At 29.8% G+C, this 26,416-nt stretch overlaps 3 protein-coding genes across 3 annotated transcripts; 1 reads left to right on the top strand and 2 right to left on the bottom strand.

Moving 5' to 3' along the window:
- Positions 1–1,686: 1,686 nt before the first annotated feature.
- On the bottom strand, positions 1,687–6,372 carry LOC148301214 (WD repeat domain phosphoinositide-interacting protein 3). The gene is made up of 6 exons (XM_088273566.1): positions 6,229–6,372; positions 5,867–6,148; positions 5,047–5,198; positions 3,938–4,126; positions 3,389–3,626; positions 1,687–1,921 (listed from the first exon to the last, which is right to left on the bottom strand). Exons 1-6 carry the CDS (start codon positions 6,293–6,295, stop codon positions 1,815–1,817), a joined length of 1,035 nt encoding a protein of 344 aa, XP_088129692.1. The 5' UTR covers positions 6,296–6,372; the 3' UTR covers positions 1,687–1,814.
- Positions 6,373–7,295: 923 nt separating this feature from the next.
- Mrm2 (Mitochondrial rRNA methyltransferase 2) lies at positions 7,296–10,916 on the top strand. Its single transcript, XM_088273572.1, has 3 exons — positions 7,296–7,550; positions 8,489–8,690; positions 9,563–10,916. Exons 1-3 carry the CDS (start codon positions 7,396–7,398, stop codon positions 9,929–9,931), a joined length of 726 nt encoding a protein of 241 aa, XP_088129698.1. The 5' UTR covers positions 7,296–7,395; the 3' UTR covers positions 9,932–10,916.
- A 2,785-nt stretch (positions 10,917–13,701) lies between these two features.
- Rad60 (DNA repair protein Rad60) lies at positions 13,702–23,193 on the bottom strand. The gene is made up of 8 exons (XM_088273570.1): positions 23,047–23,193; positions 20,965–21,153; positions 20,062–20,283; positions 19,569–19,633; positions 17,980–18,102; positions 17,534–17,678; positions 16,393–16,568; positions 13,702–15,944 (listed from the first exon to the last, which is right to left on the bottom strand). Exons 1-8 carry the CDS (start codon positions 23,099–23,101, stop codon positions 15,786–15,788), a joined length of 1,134 nt encoding a protein of 377 aa, XP_088129696.1. The 5' UTR covers positions 23,102–23,193; the 3' UTR covers positions 13,702–15,785.
- Between the last annotated feature and the right edge of the window lie 3,223 nt (positions 23,194–26,416).

The raw sequence follows: 26,416 nt of genomic DNA, 5'->3' as shown, positions 1-26,416 counted from the left end.
TCTTATTCACTTAACATTTTTCGCGCCATATTCTATTTCACGAATAATTTCCGCCATTTCACGAATTGATTTTTGGTCACTATAGCCGAGAAGTTGCTCGTTATAACCGTGAATAAATGTATGGAGAAAACCAGAAACCAAAATAGCTAAAAATGTTTCCTCGTTATAACCGAGATCTCGCTATAACCGTGCTCGTAATAAACGAGTTCAACTGTATGATCATATATGTAATAAGTTGTTCAATGCTGGTTATAATATTAGAATAAATAATATATTTAAAAATTGTTGAAAACATGTTGTAACAAAACAGAAAAAAATAATAATTTGGTCCCGAGCAAACACTTACAAACCAGTAAAAAAGACAGCAACAAAAAACTACACAACTCGCGATAATGATCTAAATGAGATATCTATGCACCTAAATAGTTAGTTATATTTGAAGGTAAAAAAAGTGCAGAAAAAAACGTAAAATGTGAATAAGAAAGGCTTATCTGCTACAATATAAAAAAATTGTAGTGGTTATCACATTTGGCCAATTAAACAAATGATAACGTACAATATTTATTTATTTAAGATAAAGCATTTATTTTTTTGCAGATAAATCGGCATCTACATACATATCTTTTTTAAAACTTTGTGTTACTTGCAATATGTTTACTATACAAACAAGTGCATATGTATATTGTTTTACATTCAAATATTTTCTACTCGATAACTAGGTTTTTTTATACAATTACATTTATTTTTTCTTAATATATTTTATAAACTTTTTTAATAACAATTTGCACAAATAATTTATGCAAAGTAAATATAAAATAATCTTTTAACTAGAACTATCAACATGATATCATTGAATTAAATAGATAATTCACATTCTACATCTGACCTAGGATTCACAAGCTGTCAATTATACTGCACCATGTAAGACAAGTAAAAGTTTGCTGAGAATTGTAATATAATTGATTTATTTTGTTGATTATATTCATCCTTAATACACAAAACAAAATTTAAAAGCTATCAATGCCATGCTTATATCAATGTATGTTAGTTATTTTTGTTCAGATTAATACCTTGATTTAATATAGAAAAAACATTTCAATAAGAAGTGCTTTATAAACATGTATATTAATTTGAGAGTTGCTTTTGAAATGCCATGGCCAACCCAGCAAGGAGAGTGTACATACATATTTAAAAAAAAGATAACATTTCAAAGTACTTTTTAAAGTTTGAGCATTTTAGGCTTAGGCTATTTGATTCAGATTGAAAAACTAGAAAATAAAATAAAATCATATATCATGGGTTCATTGGGTTTTACAACTGAAATATTATATTGTAAATGATCGATCTTTCAAAATAAAATAAATGGATAAGTTATTAGAAAAGGTATTTACACCATATATTATATTGAGTCTCATTGTATTTATGCTAGGGAAAAAACAGGAAGAGCAGAATAAGGTTATTTTAATATGTAACATATTTTAAAGAATTTTCACAAAAAATAAACATATATCAAAGTAAACTTTGGTAAATTTGTGTCAAAATGAGATCTTTAACTGTAAATTTATTAAAAATTGAACACAACCAAATCTCCATGTGAAATAAGGAAACAAAATTACAAGACACATTGATTCAAGGATCAAAGTAACGAATAGGATGGATATATTTTTATTTTTAAATTTCAACTTCTTTTATGGAAATTAGACTCGCATGAATTTTTAGTAAAATAAGAAACAACTAAAATTGAAAAACAATGGCCGAAGCGGTGCATTTAATATAATTTCTGTAAAATCTTAAAATTACAAAACACCGACTTTTTAGTGTCTTTCATCAGTCATTTCGAGGAACTGGTCACATACATCCCTGGAACTTTCCCCCTTGTTAGTGAACACGTATTTGTAGTATGTCCCGTCAGCACAAATAACTAGAAAAAAATTACGAACATCTGATAGTACATATTATTTTAATACAAACATATTTAGTTTGATATAAATAAATCTGTATTAGATAATCAAAAACTGATTATATGATTTACGATAATACGACGCAGTGACTTGTATTCTGTTGGCTTGCAAGTTTTTATACGTACCTCATGCTAAAATTATGTAACGAGTAGAATGTACACATACACTGCAAGACAAAAAAATTACGAGTTTACCTGCTACCGTATCCCTTGACTTCACTGAACCTTTTTTCTAAGAAATCCTTTATCGATACCTCTTTCTTTTGTTCGATAAATTAAGGACACTATGTGTCACCTTTCTACAATATTTACATTTTAAAATGTCTTAACAGTCTTGTTTTACCCGCGTTTGAGTGAACATAACACAACAATCATGGAATGTGCAAAGAAAATGTCGATTGCGATAAAATTCAAAATAATCACATTGTCGCAACAAAACATATCTAATTGTGAAATATCTCGTCGAGTTGGGTATTCAGAAGGTGCAGTGAGGTTTTTATTAAAAAAAAATCAAGAAACTGGATCCATAGAACGGAAAAAAGGAGCGGACGGGGGCGCGTGACATCTGCCCGAGATGATCGCTTAATAAAAAAATTGTTATGCGCGATCAATTTATAACGGCACCCGAAATACACGCAGAGGTGCAGTCTACCAGCACATCAACATTTTCAGTAAAAACAGTGTCCAGGCGGCAAATTATGGGCGATTATGAAAAAAAAAAAGTAAAAAAAAATCAAAAACCATTGAGGAATTAAAAAAAACTTGATTCAAGTTTGGGAAGAAAAAATAACATCAGAAATTTTAGATTCCCTTTACGCTTCGTTAAATAATAGAATTTTACATGTTATAAAAAATAAAGGTGAATTCACTAAGTATTAAATGTTTTTAAATGTTATAAATATGTTTAAATGTAAAATATGAATTAAAAAATCACATGTCTTTTATTATTCCATCACAAACGATCGACCATAAATGAACCGTTATGGGTCTCTAAGGTTCGGGTAATCTGATACCTGATAAGTAATGGCAATTTCTAAGTACAATTCGTGAGAGGGATCTTTTATTTTAACCTTGAAGTAATGAGTAGTCATCACATATGTCAAAAAATACAAAAAAACTGATAAAATATCAAGAATAATTCATTATATGTCAATTTTAGTTTTTTTTTGAGGAATCGTAATTTTTTTTGTCCTGCGGTGAACAATGGAATTTCAAACCCTTTGCACAGAGTTAAAGTGAATGTAATTCGGGCGTGTGGGGATTATCAAAGTATTCACTTAGATATGAATATATTAATGCGACAGTAAGAGAGACATTTTAAATATTGTGTTTCACAACCACAATATTTTAGTCAATCGATGTAATTTTAAAATACTCTGATTTAAATGCTTAATTTAGAATAATAACATAAAATATTTAGTAACATACCGATGATAGAAGATTTATCAGATCCAAATGCACAGACGCAAGGTGGACCATTGGGAATTGTAAATTTGCAAAAACTCCAAGTGCTGGCGAAATACTTTGGAAGGAATGAAGCGTTTGCCAAACTGGACTGTCTATTTAATTTGGGATCTTCGAGACTAAAGATATGCACGGTGCCGTGGTCAGAAGCCACACAAAGGCAGGTACCGCTGTGGTTGAAGTTTATACAGTAGATTGAAGCCTAAAAATAAACAAAAGATAATTATTTAATACCAATCATAAATAAACATTTTCAATCATTCATTCAAAATCTCATCCGCACCTGATGGTGCATAGGACACTGCATCATATAAACGCAGTGTTATCTTGATCGTTAACACATGAAGTATTTGAAAATATTTGGATCTTATTTATAGAAATTTGATCCACCCAATATGCAGAAATTGTGCGAAATCAGACATAATACAAAGGTATTTCAGTAGTGAAAACCGTCTTTTCAATATATTTATATAGTTAATAAATAAAATTAAGATTTTCATCAAATTAAAGTACCTGATGCGCTCCTCTTCTCAGTTCTGCAACTTTATCACCAGTTACAGTATCAAAGACTCGAATGAGCGTTCCCTTCTCGCTAGCCGTAGCCAAGCGTGTTCCCGTAAGGCTCAGAGCCATACAACTTAGGGCCGCTTCGTGAGCGGCTATGTCAATACTATCCCTTTCAATATTTGCTAAGTCTACCATCTGTAAACATATTATATGTGTAATCTTCTTACAAAAGAATGTAGATGAAAAACATATCTGTTACCCAATTTTTTTATTACTAAGATAATTTGATGGTTATTGGGATATTATGGCACCTACTGTACTAGCCCGATTTTATCTCAATCATACAAATTTTAAGCTAACATTTTAAATTTCATATCATACTTACTCTTAAGACAAATTTTCAGTTATTAAAATTAGATAAAATTAGTAACTGACATTATACGGTTCCGTTCATAATAAACAATGAAATATATATATATTTTATTCAAGGACATTCGACTAATACTTTATATGAAATTCTAGGTATTGTAAAAAATACATAAACAAATAATTTTTAAAAACAGGATATTTTAAAATATAAAAAAAATTATAATGACAAGTTGACAAAAATTCTATCAAAAATATTTTGTTATATTTATTACATAGAATATCTAGCAAGATAATTAAAATGACAATTATCTTTGAAGATGATAGCCTCATAAATGAAATCAGTAGAAACTGTGTCACTCTAGTGATAGGAAATGTGTTTTTCTACATACATAGATAATAAAACAAAATAAAATATAGGAGAACAGATAAAATGACACAATGTTTTTATTCATGTAGTTTTATTTTTAATAGATAGAACGGGAGAATTTTTCAAATGTAAATTTCAAAATGCAGATTTATATCAACATTTGGCATACATTCTAAAAAAAAAAGTAAGGTTAACAAATTAAAAAATATATATGAGAGATCAATCAAAAACTATTTTGTCACATAGATTTCAATGCCTCATATATAATAGAAATGTTGATTTTTGTCATTGTTGTTTTAATAAATGCGTTGTATTCGGGCCAGTATGGTATTTAACAATGCCAACTTCAACAAGATAAACAAAAAGTAAAATTACTAACTTGAACATGTCCAGCCTTGCGTCCTGGGAATGCCAAAAGGGAATTATTACTGTTGGGACAAAGCACACATAAACCCCGTGGATTTGGGCTGGTTTCAAAAACATGAAGTTGTTGTGGAGTCACCGTAAAAGTGTAAACTTTTATAACACCCTCTGAAGATTAAATATAAACGAATAAATATGAAAATAAAGCAATGATTAATAATGCTACGAAATCCTATTTTATATTTAAATACAGTCCAATAAACAGCGATTTGGCAAAGTTCTCCCAATGACAAATATTTTCATTGAATGTAGAACTTTAAGGATATTTAAGAAGTTATATAACACTAATTTCTATTCACAGAATATTTCTTTTATGTTTTAATTTGTCTCCTTTGTTGCTGATGTAGGATTTCACCTAATAGCATGCAAACAAATCATTTTTACCAAGTAATCAACCTCTATTGAATTGGTAATGTTTATATTGATATCAACATAATCCTATATTTTATGTACAGCAATTTTTCAAAAATAATAACTAAGTTTTATGTATGTTTTAACAGGCGTGTTTTACGAAAGTGTGGGTTATTAATTGAAATCTTTTTATTTTTGTACTTATTCATGATTTATTAGCATCATTCAAAGTATTGCTTAATTTCTGTTTTAAATAAATGTAATTAAATAGTTTTAAATCAGCTGTCGATGGGAGGACGACTTTTCCGAAACTAGTAATATCAATTTCAAACCCCAATTCAGCAATAATTTTAAGTTAACGCCGACACCATAGTCGAATAAATTGTCTCAACATAAAAATGTAAGATATTTTTTTAACAACTTACCCAAAACAACAACAATTTTATCTCTGCGTAATTTAACGGCTTTCACAGGAGCGTTAAAGTCTAATGATATCGCAGGAGCTTTCTTCAAATCGTCCCAAATTGTGACATGATTAGGAGGGTAAACTGGGTGGGAGCCTCCGCCTACAAGCGCCATATAATTGCAACGAAATAACATTTCTACGTACGAAAGTCCTCCATCGGCAAATTCTTGCTTTTCTTTCAATTTCAAAGGGTCACAATTAAAAACGCGAAAACCATTTTCCGTCGCACACGCAAAACAACCTGAAAACAAAATATAAACAAATGTATTTACGTACCGTGAATAATACGTACTTTTAATGACGCATCATTCCGGTGGATACCTTGATCCTGATTAAACCCCGCATACAACAATCCGTTACGGTAGGGATTTGGTGAACTTAAATACATTTTTGAATATTTATTGAAAATATTTGTATAACATCGTCACGTCAGACCACCATTTTAAAGTTATTTTAACCTCAAAGTACGCAGTGACAGCTGTCATACATAAAGGGCTACAAAGTGAAAACATTTTAGCTTATGGTTTCATACAATCGAGAACATTAATTTCTGATCAATTTTAATTTTTCTTTGAGTACAAACCAAATGTCAACATATAATAATTGATGTAGTGTTTTCATGATCGAGAATAATACGGTTTCTAGTATATAACCTTTAAATACGGTCATCAGACCTCGATGAATTTTGGCGGAAAATATTTTAATTAATCTATTGAAAAATTTCCCCTGAATTGATTTACAGATTTATATTTTACAGTTTAAGTATGTGCTTTTTATAATAAAAAAAGCAGCATTCTATAAAAGATTAAAAGATTATAATTATTTGCTATAAAGGTGTTCTTGAAATATTTGTTTGATTTTTAGGTTCAACTAAATATTAATATTATCATAAATAGAAAGGAAGTTACATATTTAAATGTCTTCAGAATAACTTTTGACGTACAGCAATCTTTTTTGAAATCATAAAGATACCACAACTGATAAAGCGAGTCAAGTGACAGATTTCTTGGATTTTTCTCTAAAGATGGATTATTTCAGTTTAGTGCCGGTTCTCTCTGTCCAGATTGGATTTCGTCATTCCGGGATTAACTGACTTCTTTTAGTATATTTCCTGAATTTACAGCAACTTTAAAAAAAAATACTCGTATATACAAATTCTGATACATATTTCAATGTACTTACTATTAAAGGAGAAAAAATGAAATAACCAATGTACACAATTAAAAAGTAAAGGTTTTTTTGAAAAAAAAAACTTTAAGTGACCTTAATGTTTGAGAAAATAATAAAAATTTTCACATAACAAGAAAAACGCTTGGTTTGAATTTTCAAACTAGACTTTTTTTGTAATAATTTATTATTTATATATTTTTTGTGCTGATAACATTTTTATTGCCTCACTATTCGGTAGACAGCGATGTACATAATCTGTGGTATTGTCGATCTATTTCTAGTATATAATCTTTGATATAATCTGTGATCACTAATAATATGTCAATTTTTAAAAGAACTTCCGCGCGTTGTACGTCATTACTCTTCAAGGCGATCACACCAAAAGGAAAAGAAAAAGGGACAAGCTCCAACGATTGGCTTGTCAGACAATCTTCTGATCCTTATGTCGAGAAAGCCAAAATTCAAAATTACAGGTTAATGGAATACATTTTTCAACCAATTTGGCATTCGTATTTTTTTCCATTTCAAAATAGAACTTTAATTTTGTTCTAACTCAGAAAGCTCGGTCAATATCCTCTTTCTCTAATGCCGTCGCCAAAAAAAAACTACGTCAAATGTACTCACAGAAGAAGGATTTCACTGGGACCGGGACTAACTATAATGAAATGATATACCCATAAAATATTCATAGGTTTTCAATTTTTATTATAAATAAATATGGAATTGGTTATCTGGAATATCAACACTTTTTGGTGTGATATATATATATATATATATATATATATATAAATATATATATATATATATATATATATATATATATATATATATATATATATATATATATATATATATATATATATATATGTATATATGTATATATGTATATATGTATATATATATATATATATATATATATATATATATATATATATATATATATACATATATATATATAAATATATATATATATATATATATATATATATATATATATATATATATATATATATATATATATATATATATATATATATATACATATATATATATATATATATATATATACATATATATATACATATATATATACATATATATATACATATATATATACATATATATATACATAAATATATACATATATATATACATATATATATATATATACATATATATATATATATATATATATATATATATATATATATATATATATGTATATATATGTATATATATATATATATATATATATATATATATATATATATATATATATATATATATATATGTATATATATATATATATATATATATATATATATATATATATATATATATATATATATATATATATATAGACATGTACAAGGTATATATAATATGTATATTTGATTTCCTTTGTTCACAGGTGTCGCAGTGCTTTCAAGCTATTAGAAATAAATGAAAGCACCAAGTTTTTGTCACCAGGTCAAGTTGTTGTAGACATTGGAGCGGCTCCGGGCTCCTGGACTCAAGTGGCTGTTAATAAGGTCAATGCTCTCGGAACTGAACCCAACAAACCCAAAGGATGTGTCTATGCTATTGATAGACTGCAGATCTATCCAATTGAGGCATGCTCCATTTAATTTTGTTCTATATAATGACATAATTATTTAATTGTTTTCAAATTATTAACCAGTAAAGCGCCATTTGCGAAAAATAATGCATGGCAATCGGCAATCTCATACTTTAGGACAAATATCACTTGGGAAAATAATATGCAGCAATTTGCACTGTAAGGTGTGGTTCTCATAGATATCTCATATCTTCATTAACATTTTTTACTTTTAAAAACAAAATATGATTTGAAATTTAAAAAATTAAATGGTAGTTAATGGTTAGTTAAAATCATTACAAAAGTTATAAAAAAGCCTCTATAGTTCGACACTTTGCAACTTCAGTATATTTGGTATATAAGATTCTTGTCAAGTCAGTCACTCGTAAAAACAAAAAATGCAGTTACTAGAATTCATTGACATCAATCACAGGGCTCCAAGAAACTGTTGCCGAGTTGCGTTCCTTAAATATCCGTTCAGACTTAAGTCCTGAAGTAGGCAATGGATTTTTTCCCAGTGATTATGAAACCATAATAATTTATTTAATAATAAATTATATAAATAATAATAAAACCCTTATCTGCACCCCAATGGTGCATAGGGCACTGCTTCATATAAACACAGTGTTATCTTGATCGTTTACATATGAAGGAAAGGTGATCAGCCCTCCGCTTCAGGTACCAGTCCAGGGTATTATTAAATAAATATTAGAGTGAAAAAATCACTTATATTTATTTGACCCCCCCTGGGAAACAAACCCGGGACCTCCAGAACGGTAGCCGAGCGTGCTGACCATTACACTACGGAGGCGGACAAATAATAAATTACTATGGATTAAATATAATTTGTTAAATTAGATATATATGATAATCTGTTTCATTTTTCAGGGAGCCACCGTTCTTAGTAGTTTGGACTTTGAAAATGAAGCAACTCAAATCAAATTGAAAGAATTATTAAAAAATAGTAAAGTGGACGTGGTATTGTCTGATATGGCCCCTAATGCAACAGGGATACGGTACTTGGATCAGGACAATATCATTAGTCTGTGTTACAGAGCCTTCAGGTTCGCAGCTCAGGTATCGCAAAAAGACGCTTCTCTGCTAGTCAAGGTTTGGGACGGGGTAGAGGTACCCGTTTTGGAACTAGACCTAGGAAGGTTCTATAAAACTGTAAAAGTTATTAAACCACCAGCCAGTAGGGGAGATTCTGCGGAAAAGTTCTTATTAGCTCGCGGGTTCAAAGGGCTGCAGGAGTAAGTAATTAAGTTACTTGTTTGATTGACAAAAAAAAATAACATTGTGATACTGCAAAAATGCTATTGTTTTTTAATTGATAAAATTGTTAATATTAAAATGTTGTATTGGTAGAGCGTATTTATTGTAAATTTAAGAACTTAAACTTTTTTTTCTTAAAATGTTTTAGACATCAGTTTGTGGTTAGTGTCGCAGGCTCTTAATTCAGAGTTTCTTTTGTGGTAGAGTTTAACCCACTCTACCACAATTTGATACCTATTTCTAATAACGAGCCGCTTAGGGTCACATAAATAGTATGAAATTGAAATATTTGTGTAAATAATAAAAACACAAATAATTATTTAAAAAAAAATTATTAACCTCTCAGCGACAAGAGATAATACAAAGAATGTACATGTATTCATAAAAATATCAATAATTTTGCAGTAGTTTAATCCAGTCTTATTAATTTATCTGACTGTATATGGACAGTATTTGTTAAAATAGATACCTATTAAAAGTTAAATCAATTCATATAAAAAATTACAACAAATACAATTAGTACATTGTGTTCCAATTGAAATTTTTAAAGAAATAAGAAAAGTATAAAGTATTAAACTTTCTATTTTTCGACGGTATGAAAAACAAATGATGTTATTATTATTATTGTCTCAATCACAAGTTACCATAAAAAACTTGCAACGTATGTAACTGTGCCATTACTGTTATCGCGAAGTTTGTGCTCCTTGTTGACGAGTGGGAACTTGACCTTGAAGCGTAGGATCGACTACCCTGCCTTTATACAATCATAGATCGGATGCAGTACCCTACGCACCGCACCATCTGGGTGACGGGGGAAGAAGAAGAATGTACATAACTATTTGTTTAAGATTTGTGTTTGTTCTATAAAGTATATTATATTTTTAGAAATAATAGACAACTGATTAGTTGTAGTTATTAAACAAAGTTGTAGTTATTAGACGAATTTGGAATAAATATTTCTTTGTTATTTCTTGCTGTTTTGTTGCCCCTATATGTCCGCTGTATATATTGGAGATTAATGCTAAAAAAGTCTTGCTTTTTTAAGGGGATATTCGCAAAGACTGAACTTATTCACCGGCCAACCGCCGAAGAGGTAACATGTCTTTCCTCGCCCAATTTTTTTAAAGAATGTATATTTGATATTTTTGTTTTTTAAAAAATAAAATTTTATACTTTTTTTTTTAAATTTCTTACCTTAAAATGACTCTTTTCTTTTCAAAACCATATAAATATTTCAAAGAAAAACCTATTTTTTCAAAATTATATTTTGACAGTCATCTGACCACCGAAAATTTAGCCGTGGCAAAAAAAGTGAATAATTTGAAAGAAAAAGATAACATGTAATCAGTCTACAAAGCAGTATACGCATATAAAACGCCTAAAGAGACACCGTTCTTAGTCTTTATCTTTGCTATGATATTGCACCAGAATATTGAAAATCAATTTATAATAATTGGTACTATGTTCATACATTTTTATTTTTATTTTAGCATAAAGACATAGTTTATCGAGAAATAATTATTTACTTTATCGTTTATCTGTTAAATTGGCATAACCATGGCATAAATCGATTTAACTGAAGACAAACTAAAAATATTGTTTAACATTCCCATTCGGTACTAAAATAAAACGCGCATCCCGGTGTTGGGTAGTCACTACACAATGAAAAATTAGCGATTTCAAATCGGAAAAATATGGACATTCATAGCTAATTAATCATTAATTAATCCCTTAATTAATCATAAATGAAGTAAAAAATTACAATAATTTCGATTTATTTGCTGAAAACATTGAAAAACTATCTGGCAACACTCACGGAATAAGCATAGGTCTACTCTTGTTAGAAGCTCAAAAGCTACTGTTGCGGCATGCCGCTAGCCCGCTAGCCAGCCAGAGAACATTGAGTTTTGAACTTCTCACGCTTGCACAGTGCATGTATGCAAGAGTGAGATGCGAATATAGTGTCGCGGTTCCCGCACACTCTTCACATGCTGTTTATATTCAAATTTGTTTCTGATATTCACAAAATACCTCCGTACCCGATAAATTCCGATAATTATTAATATTTTTTTTTTAATTAATTCGTAAATATGTTATAGAGATATTATGGTTATTAGAAGCAATGTGTACAAGGTACACAACACCGGGAAGGGAGGGTTAAGCACATGATTCTGTTCAAGCACATGATTGATATTAGTTACATCAGCCATAATCAGAAAGAAGGAAATATGAAAATGAATGTATTTTTATCAATTTCCAAGTTTAAAAGGTTCGCTCTTTGGATATTGCCATTTTTTCAAATTGATATATGTATCATGATTTCCTCTAAAAATAAAAACAAAATATATCAACTTATTGAAGAATGTATTTGTATATGTAAAAACAAATACATAAATATATTTGGTTCGGGCAAATCAATATGTACCATCAAGTTGGAATACGATTTGCCCGAATAGCACTTGGACTCATCAATGCAGCACAAACTCCTTGCCCGAGTCACCCTCAGGATAAACTGGCAACTGGTTAAAATATGAGTAACCACAGGTCTCCACACCCTGCTTGGGGGAGTTTTTTTGTCAGTGTAGGTATCTTATAAATGTTTTTTTCTTATGTAGAGTATGTTTTATTCATTATGCTAATCTATATGGGTTGATATATTCATTAGTAAATAGGTTAAATGAGATACATCATGAATTAAATGCAGAAATAGGGTTAAGAAACTGTATTTACATTTTAAATTATACATATGAGAGTATTATACAAAACTAGTGATTAAAAGCAAGCAAGCATAGACAAAAAAAACATAAGTTGAGTAAAAAAAGGTGGAAATTTAAAAAAATTTTACATTAGAAATAAGAAGAATATAAAATATAGTAAGATTTTCAAGTAGACTCAAAAGAGCGAGGGCCATATATTGTCACATGTACATAATTCAATTAATCTATTACATAAGTGGGGATAAAAATTCCTACAAACTTCTGTATTCAGTATATAAATAAGTTGCCATTAGCAATGTGTGCTAATTAATAAACATAAATAATATTTAATTCATTTAAAGCTATTTTCGAAAAACAAAATAATGATTTTATAAAAACTCTTTTATTACAGTTTTAATCGGACAATCGTCCGACATGATAAGTATGTTAACAAATGCAGCAACACACGAATGCTTAAAAATACTATATATTTTATGGCTACAACAATATATATATTATTATAATACATAAAGTAAAAATATTTTTTATTGAAATAAAGCTTGGAACGGTTAGTATGAGAAAAAATATTCAAAAAATACAAATAGGGCATAAATACCAATATATGTAGCTAGAATCTTAAATTTATATTGAAATATATTTATATATATATATATATATATATATATATATATATATATATATATATATATATATATATATACATTATTATTATTATTTTTTTAATATGAAGTGGCAATTTCAATATTGACTATCCTTATGGAAAATTCAAACATATAAATAATACATACATACATGCATATAACCAATTAAATGTTTTTATTCATTAAATTAAGTTGCCACTCTTCAGTATTAATTTTGTTAGTACTGGGGAGTGGCATATTTGTGCTATATTATTATGGCTCGCGGTTTTTTATCGGAATGCTTTTGCTTTGAGCTCAATCTACAAGGCCATTCACAACAATTCACATGAGAAAAATGCGGACTGAGTAAAGAAGTAAATTGAAAAAAAAAGGTAGATTAAAAAAATTACTTTGCTTTTGTAAAACGGAATGTAAATTTTTTCTTTTAACAATTTGTGCATTCGAATATACATGTATTTATAATATGCAAACATTTCAGTGTCCTATTTTATTTTCCAACCATTTTCTTTTCTATACTTGTATATAATGATATCAATCTGCTTTTTAAAGCTGCCATTAGAATATTTTTATATGTGCGTAATATACTACCGAGGCAGTGCTGAATGGATTGTCATAGCATTACACTGATGCTATTTCCAATTGTAAAATCTACAAGTGTTTATATGTTAGATCTATCCTAATTTATTTTGTCTAAATACTTCCGATAGGTTTATCAAATATTGAATATACATATAACAACATTGGTAATTGCAAGGTTTCATTACTCAGTGGCTTCTTCAAGTGCCTAGTCAGATTCCCAAACATTGGCAATTACCGTGGCTTTTCCAATTCCAGGACAGTTGCCACATTTTCCTCCTACCTTCCCCGCGAGAATCAGCCAAAGTACTTTGTGGTTGTTACTACATAGCATGCGACCGAGATATGGCACCTGAAGTGTTTGTACTGTAATCGGTCATTTTCCACTGATTACCTGCAGCCCTTTGAAGAACTATATAGTTAAAGTTGGTTATCATTGCCATCTATGAAATTCCAAGCATTCACCTTAATGGAAACATTTCAAATGCCTCGAGATAATTATCGAAGACAAAGATGGAAATGTCCATGTTATAGCCATAACATGATGTTGGATATTTGACTAATGAACTAAGATTGACGGGTCTCCGCAAAACAATATTTATCTTTTATAAAAATGTAAAAAACATCAATGTAATAAACTTAAATAAATAAGTTGAATCCCGAGTTTAAGAATAAGGTTTTCATTGCAGAAGACTTGGCTAGGTGAAGGTGTCGGAGTTGTTTCTATTAGGCATTTTATTTATTTGTCAGGATCTCGATAGCTACAGTTTTGCTCTTTGTGTTCTTTTCTAGGAACATAACCCTTGTGAATACTGAGCAAGCTACAGTATTTATATCACATCGCAATAATGTTCAAATTGCTAACATTTTGATTCATTGATAAATTTAAGTGCCAGTGTCTTTATATATAATATTATACATTATAATCAACTGCAGAGTGAGATACTTAGGTATTAATCTATTGAAAATTCCTAAACTATTTCATCTCCGTTGATTTTGAGTGAGTTTATCAAAATCAAATCAGTGTCTTGCCCGCAATAGTATACATAATATTAAATATTGTTAAATGCCATACTTATACATAACTGACTTACAATATTACTTTTTTTTATTGTTGTTATTTTCCAACTAAAATAGGGGCTTGTGATATCCCTTTATGATAATTAAGTTTGAATGTTTATTTTGACAATTTTAAATAAATACATTTGAAATAAATGCAATTTTTTTATGTAATACAGCAGCGAAGTGAGGGATAGCTGTATCATAAGCCATAGGAATATCAAATATTTTATGTTCGTCTTGTCCAAAACATATATCTATATATCATTCAATAACTAAGAAAAAGTGTAATAATACCTAAAAAACCTTTTTACGTTGATGATACCTCAATACCTGTTACATATAAATAATACCTATATATCTGTTACATGTGAATGGATACCTTAATACCCGTTACATGTGAACAATACCTGCTACGTGTCAATTATACCTTGATACCTGTCACATGTGAATGATACCTTGATGCCCATTACATGTGAATGATAACTGACACACATTTTATACAACAGATAAATTTAGTTATCATTTGATTCTTCACAATATCAAAGTTGAATTTGAATTTGAAAATAAGCCCAGGTGGACTTATTATGAATTCCTCGACAACACATTTACTGAACTCGTGACAATTTCTAAAACAAACATTTTGCTAGCTAGAATGTAAAACTACTAACTCTTAAGGAAACCAAAGTCATTGATCATTTGGGAGTTGAGAGTTTATATGGCAATTAATTTTCTTGTCAGGACGCTAGAGATTTTTTATGAACTTTAGGTAGTGGATCATAGCTTTAAACAAATCTAGCAACTTAATAATTAAAGGAGCTCCTTAGTTAGGCAGACTTCAGTTCAGGAAGATACCTTAACGTCGATGCATTCATCACCTTCAAAATCCAATTTTCTAGGAGTTGATTCGACATCCACCAGCTCCCCGTCGAAATACAACTTTAATTTATCTAGTGGTAGTTCGTACTCTTCAGAATACCGCATCATGGCATACGAAAATTTCTGCAAATTAAATATGTTAATTTTTAAAACTAGCAATTTGAGATTTGACTATTTTTTTTAAACTATCATTTAATATTTAACATGAGTTTCGGTGCATTCAACGTCATTGTCAAACACTGTTTGATAATGATGTTAAATGCATCGAAACACGTGTCACAATAGATTTTAAGAAATATTTGTATTTAACAAGTGAAAGTTAAATAAAAATTGATATTATCACAAGTGACTTGGCTTAACTGGAGTTTTTATGTGAGTTATGAACCATTCCATTTTTTAAAATGAGCAAAAAAACAATGCGCGGAAATTTGTGCTACAAGTTATATGTACATTTACGCATGATTCCTGGATATAATTGTGATAATAGACATCTGTGGTAGCTTTGAATCATAAGTAAAAAATGTACGCTAAAAGGGTTAATAATTTAAAATATAAAAAGTAGAATGGATACCTGATCAACCCCGATCCATATTTTGAACGGCTTCCCAATCTTCGTATCCATGCTCTGAAGTTTGATATTTAGTTTTCCACCATTTTCTTCCCTCTTTTTGGTAGCACCCTTGCCTCCATACTGCCTGGCCGATTCTTCCGCAATATGGGCCACGCTTTGAGACACCACACCTCCTTCTGTAGTTTGATAAAAATTTACAGACATATATTCAAGTAAACAGTTAGCTTATAGTACCAGCTTATAGTACTGAATTATGTTAATAAAGATGAATTGTTCTTACAATATAGCGAACTTTGAAAAGTGACAAGTTTATTCACATAATTTTGACATTTTAATGATTAAAAACTTTTTGTTTTACTGTTGTTGTTGAGTTTTGTGAATTTGTTTAACATATTATATTATATAATAATACGTATTACTCACTAGATAATGATTTTTATAAAAACTTTAATCAGAATTAGATTGCGAATGAAGATTCATAATTAAACAAGCGTGTGTTTTTTAAAGGAATAATCCGTAAATTGTCTATCTTAGAGGCTTGTTTGCAGATAGGATAGTAAGGATAGGGAAGGTAAACGTGAAAAATACATCATAAGCATCCAGACCAATTGAAAATAAATTTATTTTGCAATTGACGGGAATCAAACCCGCGACGCCAGTTTCACAGTTGAGCATCTACCCAGCTACGCCACAGCGCCTATGATGCAAACATTTTTTTACTTACTCATTTTTGCAGCATGCTCATGATATATTTGAGTATATAAATAACCTTTAATAATGAAAATGTCCGCCTCCGTAGTGTAATTGTCAGCACGCTCGGCTACCGCTCTGGAGGTCCCTGGTTCGATTCCCAGGGGGGGGTCAAATAAATAAAAGTGATTTTTTCACTCTAATACATATTTATTCAATATTACCCTGGACTGGTACCTGAAGCGGAGGGCTGATCACCTTTCCTTCATGTGTAAACGATCAATGTTATCACACTGTGTTTATATGAAGCAGTGCCCTATGCACCATTGGGGTGCGGATAAGGGTTTTATTATTATAATTATTATAAATGAAAATGTACATTCTATTGTTTCATAATTTTGACCAAAAGGCGCAAAAAAAAAACTGGCTTTGGCGGAAATGCATATCTTACCGATGAATTGACAAACATTGTAGTTGAAGTCGGCTGGCGTGTCCTGAGGCCGCAGGACCCGGTCTCCCAGAGTCAACAGGAGGTGGTCAGGAGGGACATTTTCCAGGTTTGTGAAGAAATCAAAAATTGATTTGATCTTTTGATACTGTAAAAAGAAAAATTGCTTAAAAAACATTCACAAACAAGTTAGGAAAATTCCTTATTCTCTTTTTTTCTTTTTTTTTATACCAAAATTCTCAAAGTTTGGCACGCATACTTTTACATTGTAAGAACTGGTTTGAACTAAGCCACCCGTCTAGCAAAGGTGAGTTGGGTGAGTATTCTGAGTCCTAGCATGAGAGTGAGCCAGGTGACTAATTTGGAAGCTATACTTAGGAGTTCCTTAAGATAATGGATACAAATTTAGATCCACTCTCATACCGGGACTCTATTGGACAAATTGTTACCTTTCGTATGGGAAATTTGTGATAGTCCGTGCTTCTCCAATATACTTTTACGGAAATTTCTTCATTTTCACTTTCTTTATCAGAACAATTCAAGCTGGTATCCAGATCAACATCATTAGTTTCCTGCGAAATAAAAAAGGAATTAATTTGATATAAAATTCTATAATGTATGCGGGGAGAATGGATATATTGTTGATATCATATGGGATTTGAGAAAAGGGTTAGCAAAATACTTAATAAATAATATGAGTAAAAGTATTCAAAATTTAATCAAATTGGGATCAAAATCCATCGAGCAATCCAAATCATGAATTAGTAAACTTAACTTTTTTGAAGTTTACTAAAACTTGAAAAAATAACTAACTTTTCAAAAATTCATGGTTGCACAGACGGTGATACTTCAAAAGCCAATAGTATTTTTTGCTTAAAAAATAGCAAAACCAATTAATGGAATTGGAAATCTATTCAATTCAGAATGAATTTCACCAAAGCAAGCCTAATAAATACTTCACCAATTTCTAAACTGATGGCGCTACAATTAGCCATACTTCCAAATCTATTGAAAATCGTACCAACATCTGGAAGGTTCTGAGACCATTGCATATATACAGGTTTCAAGAATAAATGCAATATGGATGTTTAACAATGGCCAGAATGGTGAATGCTACACAAGTCGCTCACTCCTTTCAAGAACATCATAAATAAAAAAAACTTGATTTTGCAGGAGAATGTTTTTAAAGTTGAAAAATATAATGCAATGAATTGAAAATAAATATCAAGCCACTTATTGAACTTTTAACTGTGCAACAGATATTTTTACGTAAAACCTGAAGGTTTTTTCTCCATTTGAAAAATATTTAAGATATTTAAAAAAATAATTAAATAAAACCCTTTCTTCAAAATGCAAAAACAACACTTTCTGCCCTGTAGCGCGTAAATAATAAGTTAAAAATATGCCTCTTTTGCTGGGATAAAGTACATTTTCTGGGCATTTCGAAAACATACACAACTGAAAATTGACGATTTTTGATTTATGACGTTCTTGAAAGGAGTGAGCGAAGTGTATAAAGCCAGCCAAAAGCCAGGTCGTTAGCCCTGGGATCTACTTTCATATGAAGAGGAGTGATAGATATTTCATATCACGTTGAGAACCTGTATGTGTCTGATATAATAAATAATATTAATATTTATTTTTTGTCTGTTTCTGTAATACAATTTAGATTTATTTTTTTTATCATAAAAAATTTAAATTAAAAACCCTTAAAAACCGGAAGTGAAATATAATTTTCGAATTCTGGCAATATATATATTCTAAATATTGTTCTGGTAGACACTGTAGTATAGATGGGAGATGCTCGATTTTGAAATTGGCATTGCTGGTTTAATTTCTGCCAGTTGAAAAATGAATTTGAGAAATATGTATTTATTTTCATTTGGTCTGGGTGTTTGTAATGTATTTTTCACATCTACTCTTCCTATCCTTTCTATCCTACCTGCAGTCTCTGCAATAGAGGTTTTCCAAAAAATTAGCTTTACAATACATAAATAAAGATAAGCATGGATCTGACAGTTCACAGGTATACACTTACATTGGATTTAAGCTGCGGTTTAGCAAACAAAGGCTGTGAAGAATCTTCCTCATCGGTCCAGCAACCTAGAAATATATGTTCACAATATTTTTAGTGTATTCAAATTTTTGTTCACAAATTCTAGATTTTATTCACTTAGGAGTTATTAAAATCAAGCTAAGCATTTTATTTATCGAATTGGTAGAATTTTTCAATCAATATTGTATTTAATTTGTGCGGGTACCCAGTTATTCACTATTATAATATATATTGTCTGTAATTGTGTTAGTATTTATTTTTTCATTCCTCTTGATGCCTAGGGATTGTGTAATGTGTCCCTTCCACTAATTCTATAATCAAAGAGCTATAATCAAAAGCTATTTGGTGTTTCAACCATTGATTAATGATATTTTATTCCCCTCATATCTTTCTTACCAGTAGAGAAGTATGAAGAGGTCTATTGGGTTACTCGATGATAGTATGCGCTAGATGAAACAACCAAACTATGGTTTACCAAGATTGACAACAGCCTGCACGTTGGAGAACCTGTGACGGCCGCGCGAGCGCCGTGTACCACGAGTGGCGGGAGTGCGACGCGTGTTGCCGCGACTGCGTCTGCTGCGCGGCAATCCCGCTGCTGCCGCTACCCCGACAGCGACCCCCGCCTCCGCTCCCCCTTCGTTATCCTCCGCTGTGACATGAGCTCGATTGAAGTTGGCGCAAGCCCTTGATATGTCTGGAACAACATTGTTAGTTGAGGTAATATAATGACGCATGTATATATCATGATCATTTGCATATTCTGTCAAAATACTGACACATATTTTGATTTCTAGTAGCATATTTTTCTTATTATTGTGCCACTGCATGTTGGAAGTTGGCATTAACATATCATGGTAATTTTGATTTTATCGGCAGTCGCCTATTGGCACACAAACATTTAGAGTCTAAATGTTTGTGTGCCAATAGGCGACTGCCTAAATTTTAGACCATGATACGTCCAAACGTTGTCATAAAAAAAACTTTAAAAACGATATTCAGAATATTTTATGCATCATATTATCACCTTAAATGAAATAAATAATGTTTACCTACGGGCCAACAACATTCAATTTCATCTAGAGACGTCAGTAGAAAACCTCTGTTTTTTTTTCTGGTGACTAAATTGTTGAATGGAAGTTACCACTAGTACATACTTGGAAACAAACTTGTTAAAATATTGAATGAAGGGTAGGAGTAGGAGAAGAAGTTATTTTCAAGAAATAAAGGAGCACATAAATGTTGTATTGTAACAAGATGTTTAACAACTGGCCAAAAGGAGAGAGGAATGGAAACTGCTATACCGATTAGAGCAGGGCTCTTAAGCTCAAGTACTTATAAGTATAAAAGTAGCGGAGATTTCTTTCATAAATTTTACCTGATTCTGTAGACCCAGTGGAATCTGTAGCGGAAATTTTCTTGGCAGGAACTCGCTTCTTGAATTTCTTATTTTTTGTTACCTTTGGAGACGGACTGTCTACGACTATTGGTGATTTATCAGAGTCACTCGGGCAATCACTGTCCACTGTATCTACTTTAATACCAGGGTTCCAGTTTTTCTTCAACTCTGGAGGTGAAAAATCAATTGCAATGATGAGAACAATGTTCCAAGCAAAAAAAAAACATTAGCGCCCTAATATTGAACTAAGCAAAGAAAGAGTGTTAAATATTACAGAGCGTATTTTGGTTACAGTCAATATACCCAGATCTCGCTTTTCGTTTTTTCGAAGTTGCCTCATCACTGAATTAAGACTCATTTTCGCTATCTTTGATGTTTATATGATTTCCAATGGATAATAGCAATTTACTTTGCGTTGTTTCAATTTGCGTCGCGATATATTGGAATGTATCTACGACGCAAAGTGAGGTCTTAGTGTACTTATCACTTCCTTTCTACCTATTTACCCGTCCTTGGCTACCTTTATGTAGCTAATATTATAATCTATACACATGAAGGATTGTCAGGCATAAGTTTTATATAACAGGCTCTTGGCAACTTCCGACGTACTAATTGCGACGAATCTTGCAATTGTATTAATCTACATCACAACTTCCAAGAGCATGTTCTCTATTTTTGTGTACTTTACGGTGCACTATGTCTTACAAGGCATTGGTAAAAAGAAACGTATACTTTAAAGACATAATGTTTTATATCTTTTTTGTGAATAAACATTAGTTTTTAAGCAAATCATTTTAATCAATAGACCTCATTGCATTTTTTGTGGTGTAACATAAAGAGCAATGGAGAGAAAGATGCTAAACACATCCCTTAGGACCTGAAAAACTAATGTTTGGAAAAGGGAAAAGACCGAGGTAACATGGCTCAAAGAATCACAGAACTGGATAGGTCATGTGGCACATATGTCTGAGAATAGATGGAAAAAGGTGCTTGAGTGGATGTCTAGAACAGGACACAGAAGCGTGGGTAGGTCCCAGACAAGATTACGGTCCCAGTACGATTACATTAAAAAAGTGGCAGGCCTGCACTGGAAGAGAGTAGCGTCCAGCAGGCAACTGTGGAATTCCAATATGGAAGACTAAACAAAAACGATTAGTTCCTCGCATAGTTATCAAATTGCTTAGTATAAAAAATTAAAATTAAATTAAATTAAAATTAATTTTTTATAGAAACGAAACATGGTCAATAAGTAAGAAGAACCTGGATATGTTTATACTAGAGGTGAAACAGATATCTGGTCATCTGGTATTTAGCCTATCCGGACAATTTTTTAGTATCGGGTATACTGGCTACTACTGGCCGGATACTAGATACGTAATAAAAGCAAAAAATTATATTTTAACCACAACTATATGTAATCTTAAATAAATATGCTTTACGAATCCTTAACGTTAATTAGAACTAAATTGTAGCGTATTTGATGGAATCTTTATTTTATGATTTTTAAACTATTTTGATTCCAGCTATTTTTAGAATTTTTTAGAAGAATTTGTTGGAAATCTACAAATATTGTGATTTAAAAAAATATATATATACTTTAATGCTATGACGAAAAAATATGATTATCCAGTGCAACATTTTTACACCAATTTAAAATGGCTTCAAATGAGAAAATTGAGGTCATTATAAAAATTAAGAAAAAAGAACGGCGTAAAGAAAATTTAATCTTCATTCAAAGTAATACAAATCCTATAATATCCTATCCCATATCTCGAATCATATCACGAGATATATTTTTGACATTCTGGTTGACGAAATATTTAAAATAATTTTGCTCAAAAATATGATTTTTTTAAATAAAAATATGCACACGTAAGTTAGAGGTGTAATAAGCAAATATTACTTTAACTAAGAAATTATATTATACATTTAGATGACATATCGTTCCGCTGTTTACAAAATGTATACGTTTTTGACAATCAGTTGTTAAGAACACTTTCGGCGGATTGACAGTTCATTTTATTAATGGAAAAATTAAGTGTGAATAACAACTTTACAAACCATGTAACTTTTGGGCTGTATTGCCGTAGAAATCGTCTTCGGAAGAAGATGACATTTTAGAAGTCACCGCAAAACGCTCACAACGCTTGATATTTTTCTTTCACGTATAAATCGCCATGTTTATACGCCACAAGCAAACACAAGCATAGATTTTTTTTAAATCTATGCTTAGAATTACCAACGTAAGGAACCGAATACCATAATCAAATAAAAAAGGTACAAGAGATAGTATGCTCAAATAAGATCCTTTTTACTTATATGAATTTATATTGCGGCATTATAAAAAAATAGTATATATCTTCTTCTTCTTCTTTTAGGACTAGGTCCTGTCATTCTCGGGTCGGTCCTGGGAGGTGGAAGACCAGCTATCCTTCCATCGTTTAGGTGGTCTTCCTGGGGGTCTGATCTCGCCTATGCTGCTGTCTGCTGCCACCCTCACCACTCGATCCGAACTCGCTCTTCTCACATGATCTCTCCAGAAACGTCTTCTTTCTCTTCCCCATCGCACAACATCTTCAACATCGCAGATTTTTCTTATATCTGAGTTTCTTACTCTGTCGCGAAGTATTAGGCCTGCAATGGGTCGTAGAGTCTTCATTTCGGATGTCCTAAGAAGGCTTTTTGTTCTCGCGGTGTCGGCTCTTGTTTCCGTGCCGTATGTCAAGATCGGTCTTACGCAGGTTTTATAGATCCTCACCTTACTCTCTTTCATCATGTATTTGTTTCTCCATACAAAATTTTTTAAGCATCCAGCTACAGCAGAGGCCTTATTTGCTTGCTCTCTTACTTCATTGTAGAGGTTATTGCTGCTGGACACTTCGACACCCAAATACTTAAATTGCATAACTATATATACTTATATAGAAAATGTCATAGATTATATAGTAGGATAGAAAAAGTCAAGAAGGCAACAAATAAACTTAAATGCAAGGGAAATGAAACGCGGTATTGGTCAAATTGGTAAGGGGTTAAATTATTGCTTTCACGCGCGAAAATTCGTATTTTGAAAACATGTTTTAAAATAATTGCATTACACATTTATTTTATTGCGATTAATGATATCCCAACACTGTCGAAAAAGTTTTTAAAAAGGAATTATGGAAGTATAAATAAGGCTTAAGATTTACGACCCATCATTCACTGGTTTTAGTAATTACTTCATATCTTTATGGAATATGCATCATCCTGACCGTGATTGAACATCCACATAACATTGATTGTTTAAAATTTCTTAATTTTCCATTGGCCATAGACAGAATGATGAATGTTACTTGTACACAATGCATAATCATTAAAAACAGCCCATGACAGGTCGTAAGCCCCGATTGAACTGCAGCATGCATTTTAATTGCCAATGATGTTAAAGAATATATAAAGGTTATTTATTCACATTTTTTAAATAACGTTATTAATTAAATGACATATTTAAATGACTAAAGTGTCATTTAAATATGTCATTTAATGAATAAAATTAAATAAATGTGGTTTGAGCTAAAATTTGAGTTATACCTACCCGTAACCATCATAAAGACGTTTTATTTTTGTGGAACAAGCAGCTACTCGTTGAATCTACAAAACTGGAGTTTTCTTTTTTTATGTAACAAGCCTTCATAGCTTGTTTGAAATAATAGCTCTGGTAATAAAAAAAAAACAATAGAAGTAATTATGCTTCAACATAATCATTCGGTATTGAATAGGAACTATTTAAAACACCTGGATTTATTATCATATCGTATGTTATTGTATATGGTACATACATATTGTATACATTATACAAATGTATACCTAACGCTAAGGAGATTTTCTTCTCAATAATAGTTACCAAAAATGTAGACAAATAATTAATTAAAAAATAATGAAGGAATTTATTGTTGGCTAAGAAATATTATATGTATATATATATATATATATATATATATATATATATATATATATTTATATATATATATTTATATATATATATTTATATATATATTTATATATATATACATATATATATATATATATATATATATATAAATATATATATATATATATATATATATATATATATATATATATATATATATATATATATATATATATATATATATATATATATATATATATATATATATATATATATATATATATATATATATATATATATATATATATATATATATATATATATATATATATATATATATATATATATATATATATATATATATATATATATATATATATATATATATATATATATATATATATATATATATATATATATATATATATATATATATATATATATATATATATATATATATATATATATATATATATATATATATATATATATATATATATATATATATATATATATATATATATATATATATATATATATATATATATATATATATATATATATATATATATATATATATATATATATATATATATATATATATATATATATATATATATATATATATATATATATATATATATATATATATATATATATATATATATATATATATATATATATATATATATATATATATATATATATATATATATATATATATATATATATATATATATATATATATATATATATATATATATATATATATATATATATATATATATATATATATATATATATATATATATATATATATATATATATATATATATATATATATATATATATATATATATATATATATATAGATCCAGTCACCAATACTGGCTTTGCATGATTGAAGGCAAGGCCAGGGCCCAAAATTCTAGCATTATGCATTTGCCAAAGAGTTGATGTACTATTTTTATTAACATAATTATTATTTTGCCGAGACCCACCGAACCACCTGATTTGACTTGTCGGTGGAGTTCTTTTTTAAAATATATTTTTAGTGTAATTATCGTATAATCTAATTTGTAAAAAAATACTGTATCATAAACCTTAATAACACTCACTCAGGGGCACGGGTGCAGGAAGAATTATATTGTGGTGTATCATTTTGTTTTAACCTGTCCCGGAGTATGGACGTAAATGAACGTCAGTGCGACTTTTCCTTAAAGGAGTATCGACGTTAATGAATGTCGAAGTCCGTCTGTCAGTTAGAATGATGTAACTTGTATAGCAATGACATCAGTGGATATTTGTGTGTAATTTTGTCACAATTGAAAAATATTTCGAAAGGTGTTTTTTATATAAAATTATTTTAACATAATTTCTATCTTCATAATACACCAATTTATTCAAAAAATAAATTTTTAGCCCACCGCTGGTCAGGGGTATATTTAATATTTACACTCAAAATATTGTTATTCTTGTCGTAATGAAAAATAGATAGAGAGGTTATAAATAAAACAAGGG

The sequence above is a fragment of the Brachycentrus maculatus genome, unplaced genomic scaffold (genome assembly GCF_059751285.1).
Source record: "Brachycentrus maculatus isolate JH-2025_06_01 unplaced genomic scaffold, ASM5975128v1 h1tg000589l, whole genome shotgun sequence".
In the NCBI taxonomy this organism is placed as follows: domain Eukaryota; kingdom Metazoa; phylum Arthropoda; class Insecta; order Trichoptera; family Brachycentridae; genus Brachycentrus; species Brachycentrus maculatus.
The sequence above is the reverse complement of the archived record's forward strand: the minus strand, read 5'-3'. Positions and strand labels throughout refer to the sequence as shown.

What these genes read in the sequence shown, in the direction of transcription:
- LOC148301214 (XM_088273566.1), bottom strand. Translation starts at nt 6,295, where the DNA reads ATGTATTTAAGTTCACCAAATCCCTACCGTAACGGATTGTTGTATGCG. An exon ending in TAAAATTGTTGTTGTTTTGG is followed by an intron (nt 5,199 to 5,866) that starts GTAAGTTGTTAA and finishes TTTAATCTTCAG; the next exon opens with AGGGTGTTATAAAAGTTTAC. An exon ending in TGAGAAGAGGAGCGCATCAG is followed by an intron (nt 3,627 to 3,937) that starts GTACTTTAATTT and finishes GTTTATTTTTAG; the next exon opens with GCTTCAATCTACTGTATAAA.
- Mrm2 (XM_088273572.1), top strand. Translation starts at nt 7,396, where the DNA reads ATGTCAATTTTTAAAAGAACTTCCGCGCGTTGTACGTCATTACTCTTC. An exon ending in GCCAAAATTCAAAATTACAG is followed by an intron (nt 7,551 to 8,488) that starts GTTAATGGAATA and finishes CTTTGTTCACAG; the next exon opens with GTGTCGCAGTGCTTTCAAGC. An exon ending in TGCAGATCTATCCAATTGAG is followed by an intron (nt 8,691 to 9,562) that starts GCATGCTCCATT and finishes TTCATTTTTCAG; the next exon opens with GGAGCCACCGTTCTTAGTAG.
- Rad60 (XM_088273570.1), bottom strand. Translation starts at nt 23,101, where the DNA reads ATGTCATCTTCTTCCGAAGACGATTTCTACGGCAATACAGCCCAAAAG. An exon ending in AACCGCAGCTTAAATCCAAT is followed by an intron (nt 18,103 to 19,568) that starts GTAAGTGTATAC and finishes TTTATTTCGCAG; the next exon opens with GAAACTAATGATGTTGATCT. An exon ending in CAATGTTTGTCAATTCATCG is followed by an intron (nt 16,569 to 17,533) that starts GTAAGATATGCA and finishes ATCAAACTACAG; the next exon opens with AAGGAGGTGTGGTGTCTCAA.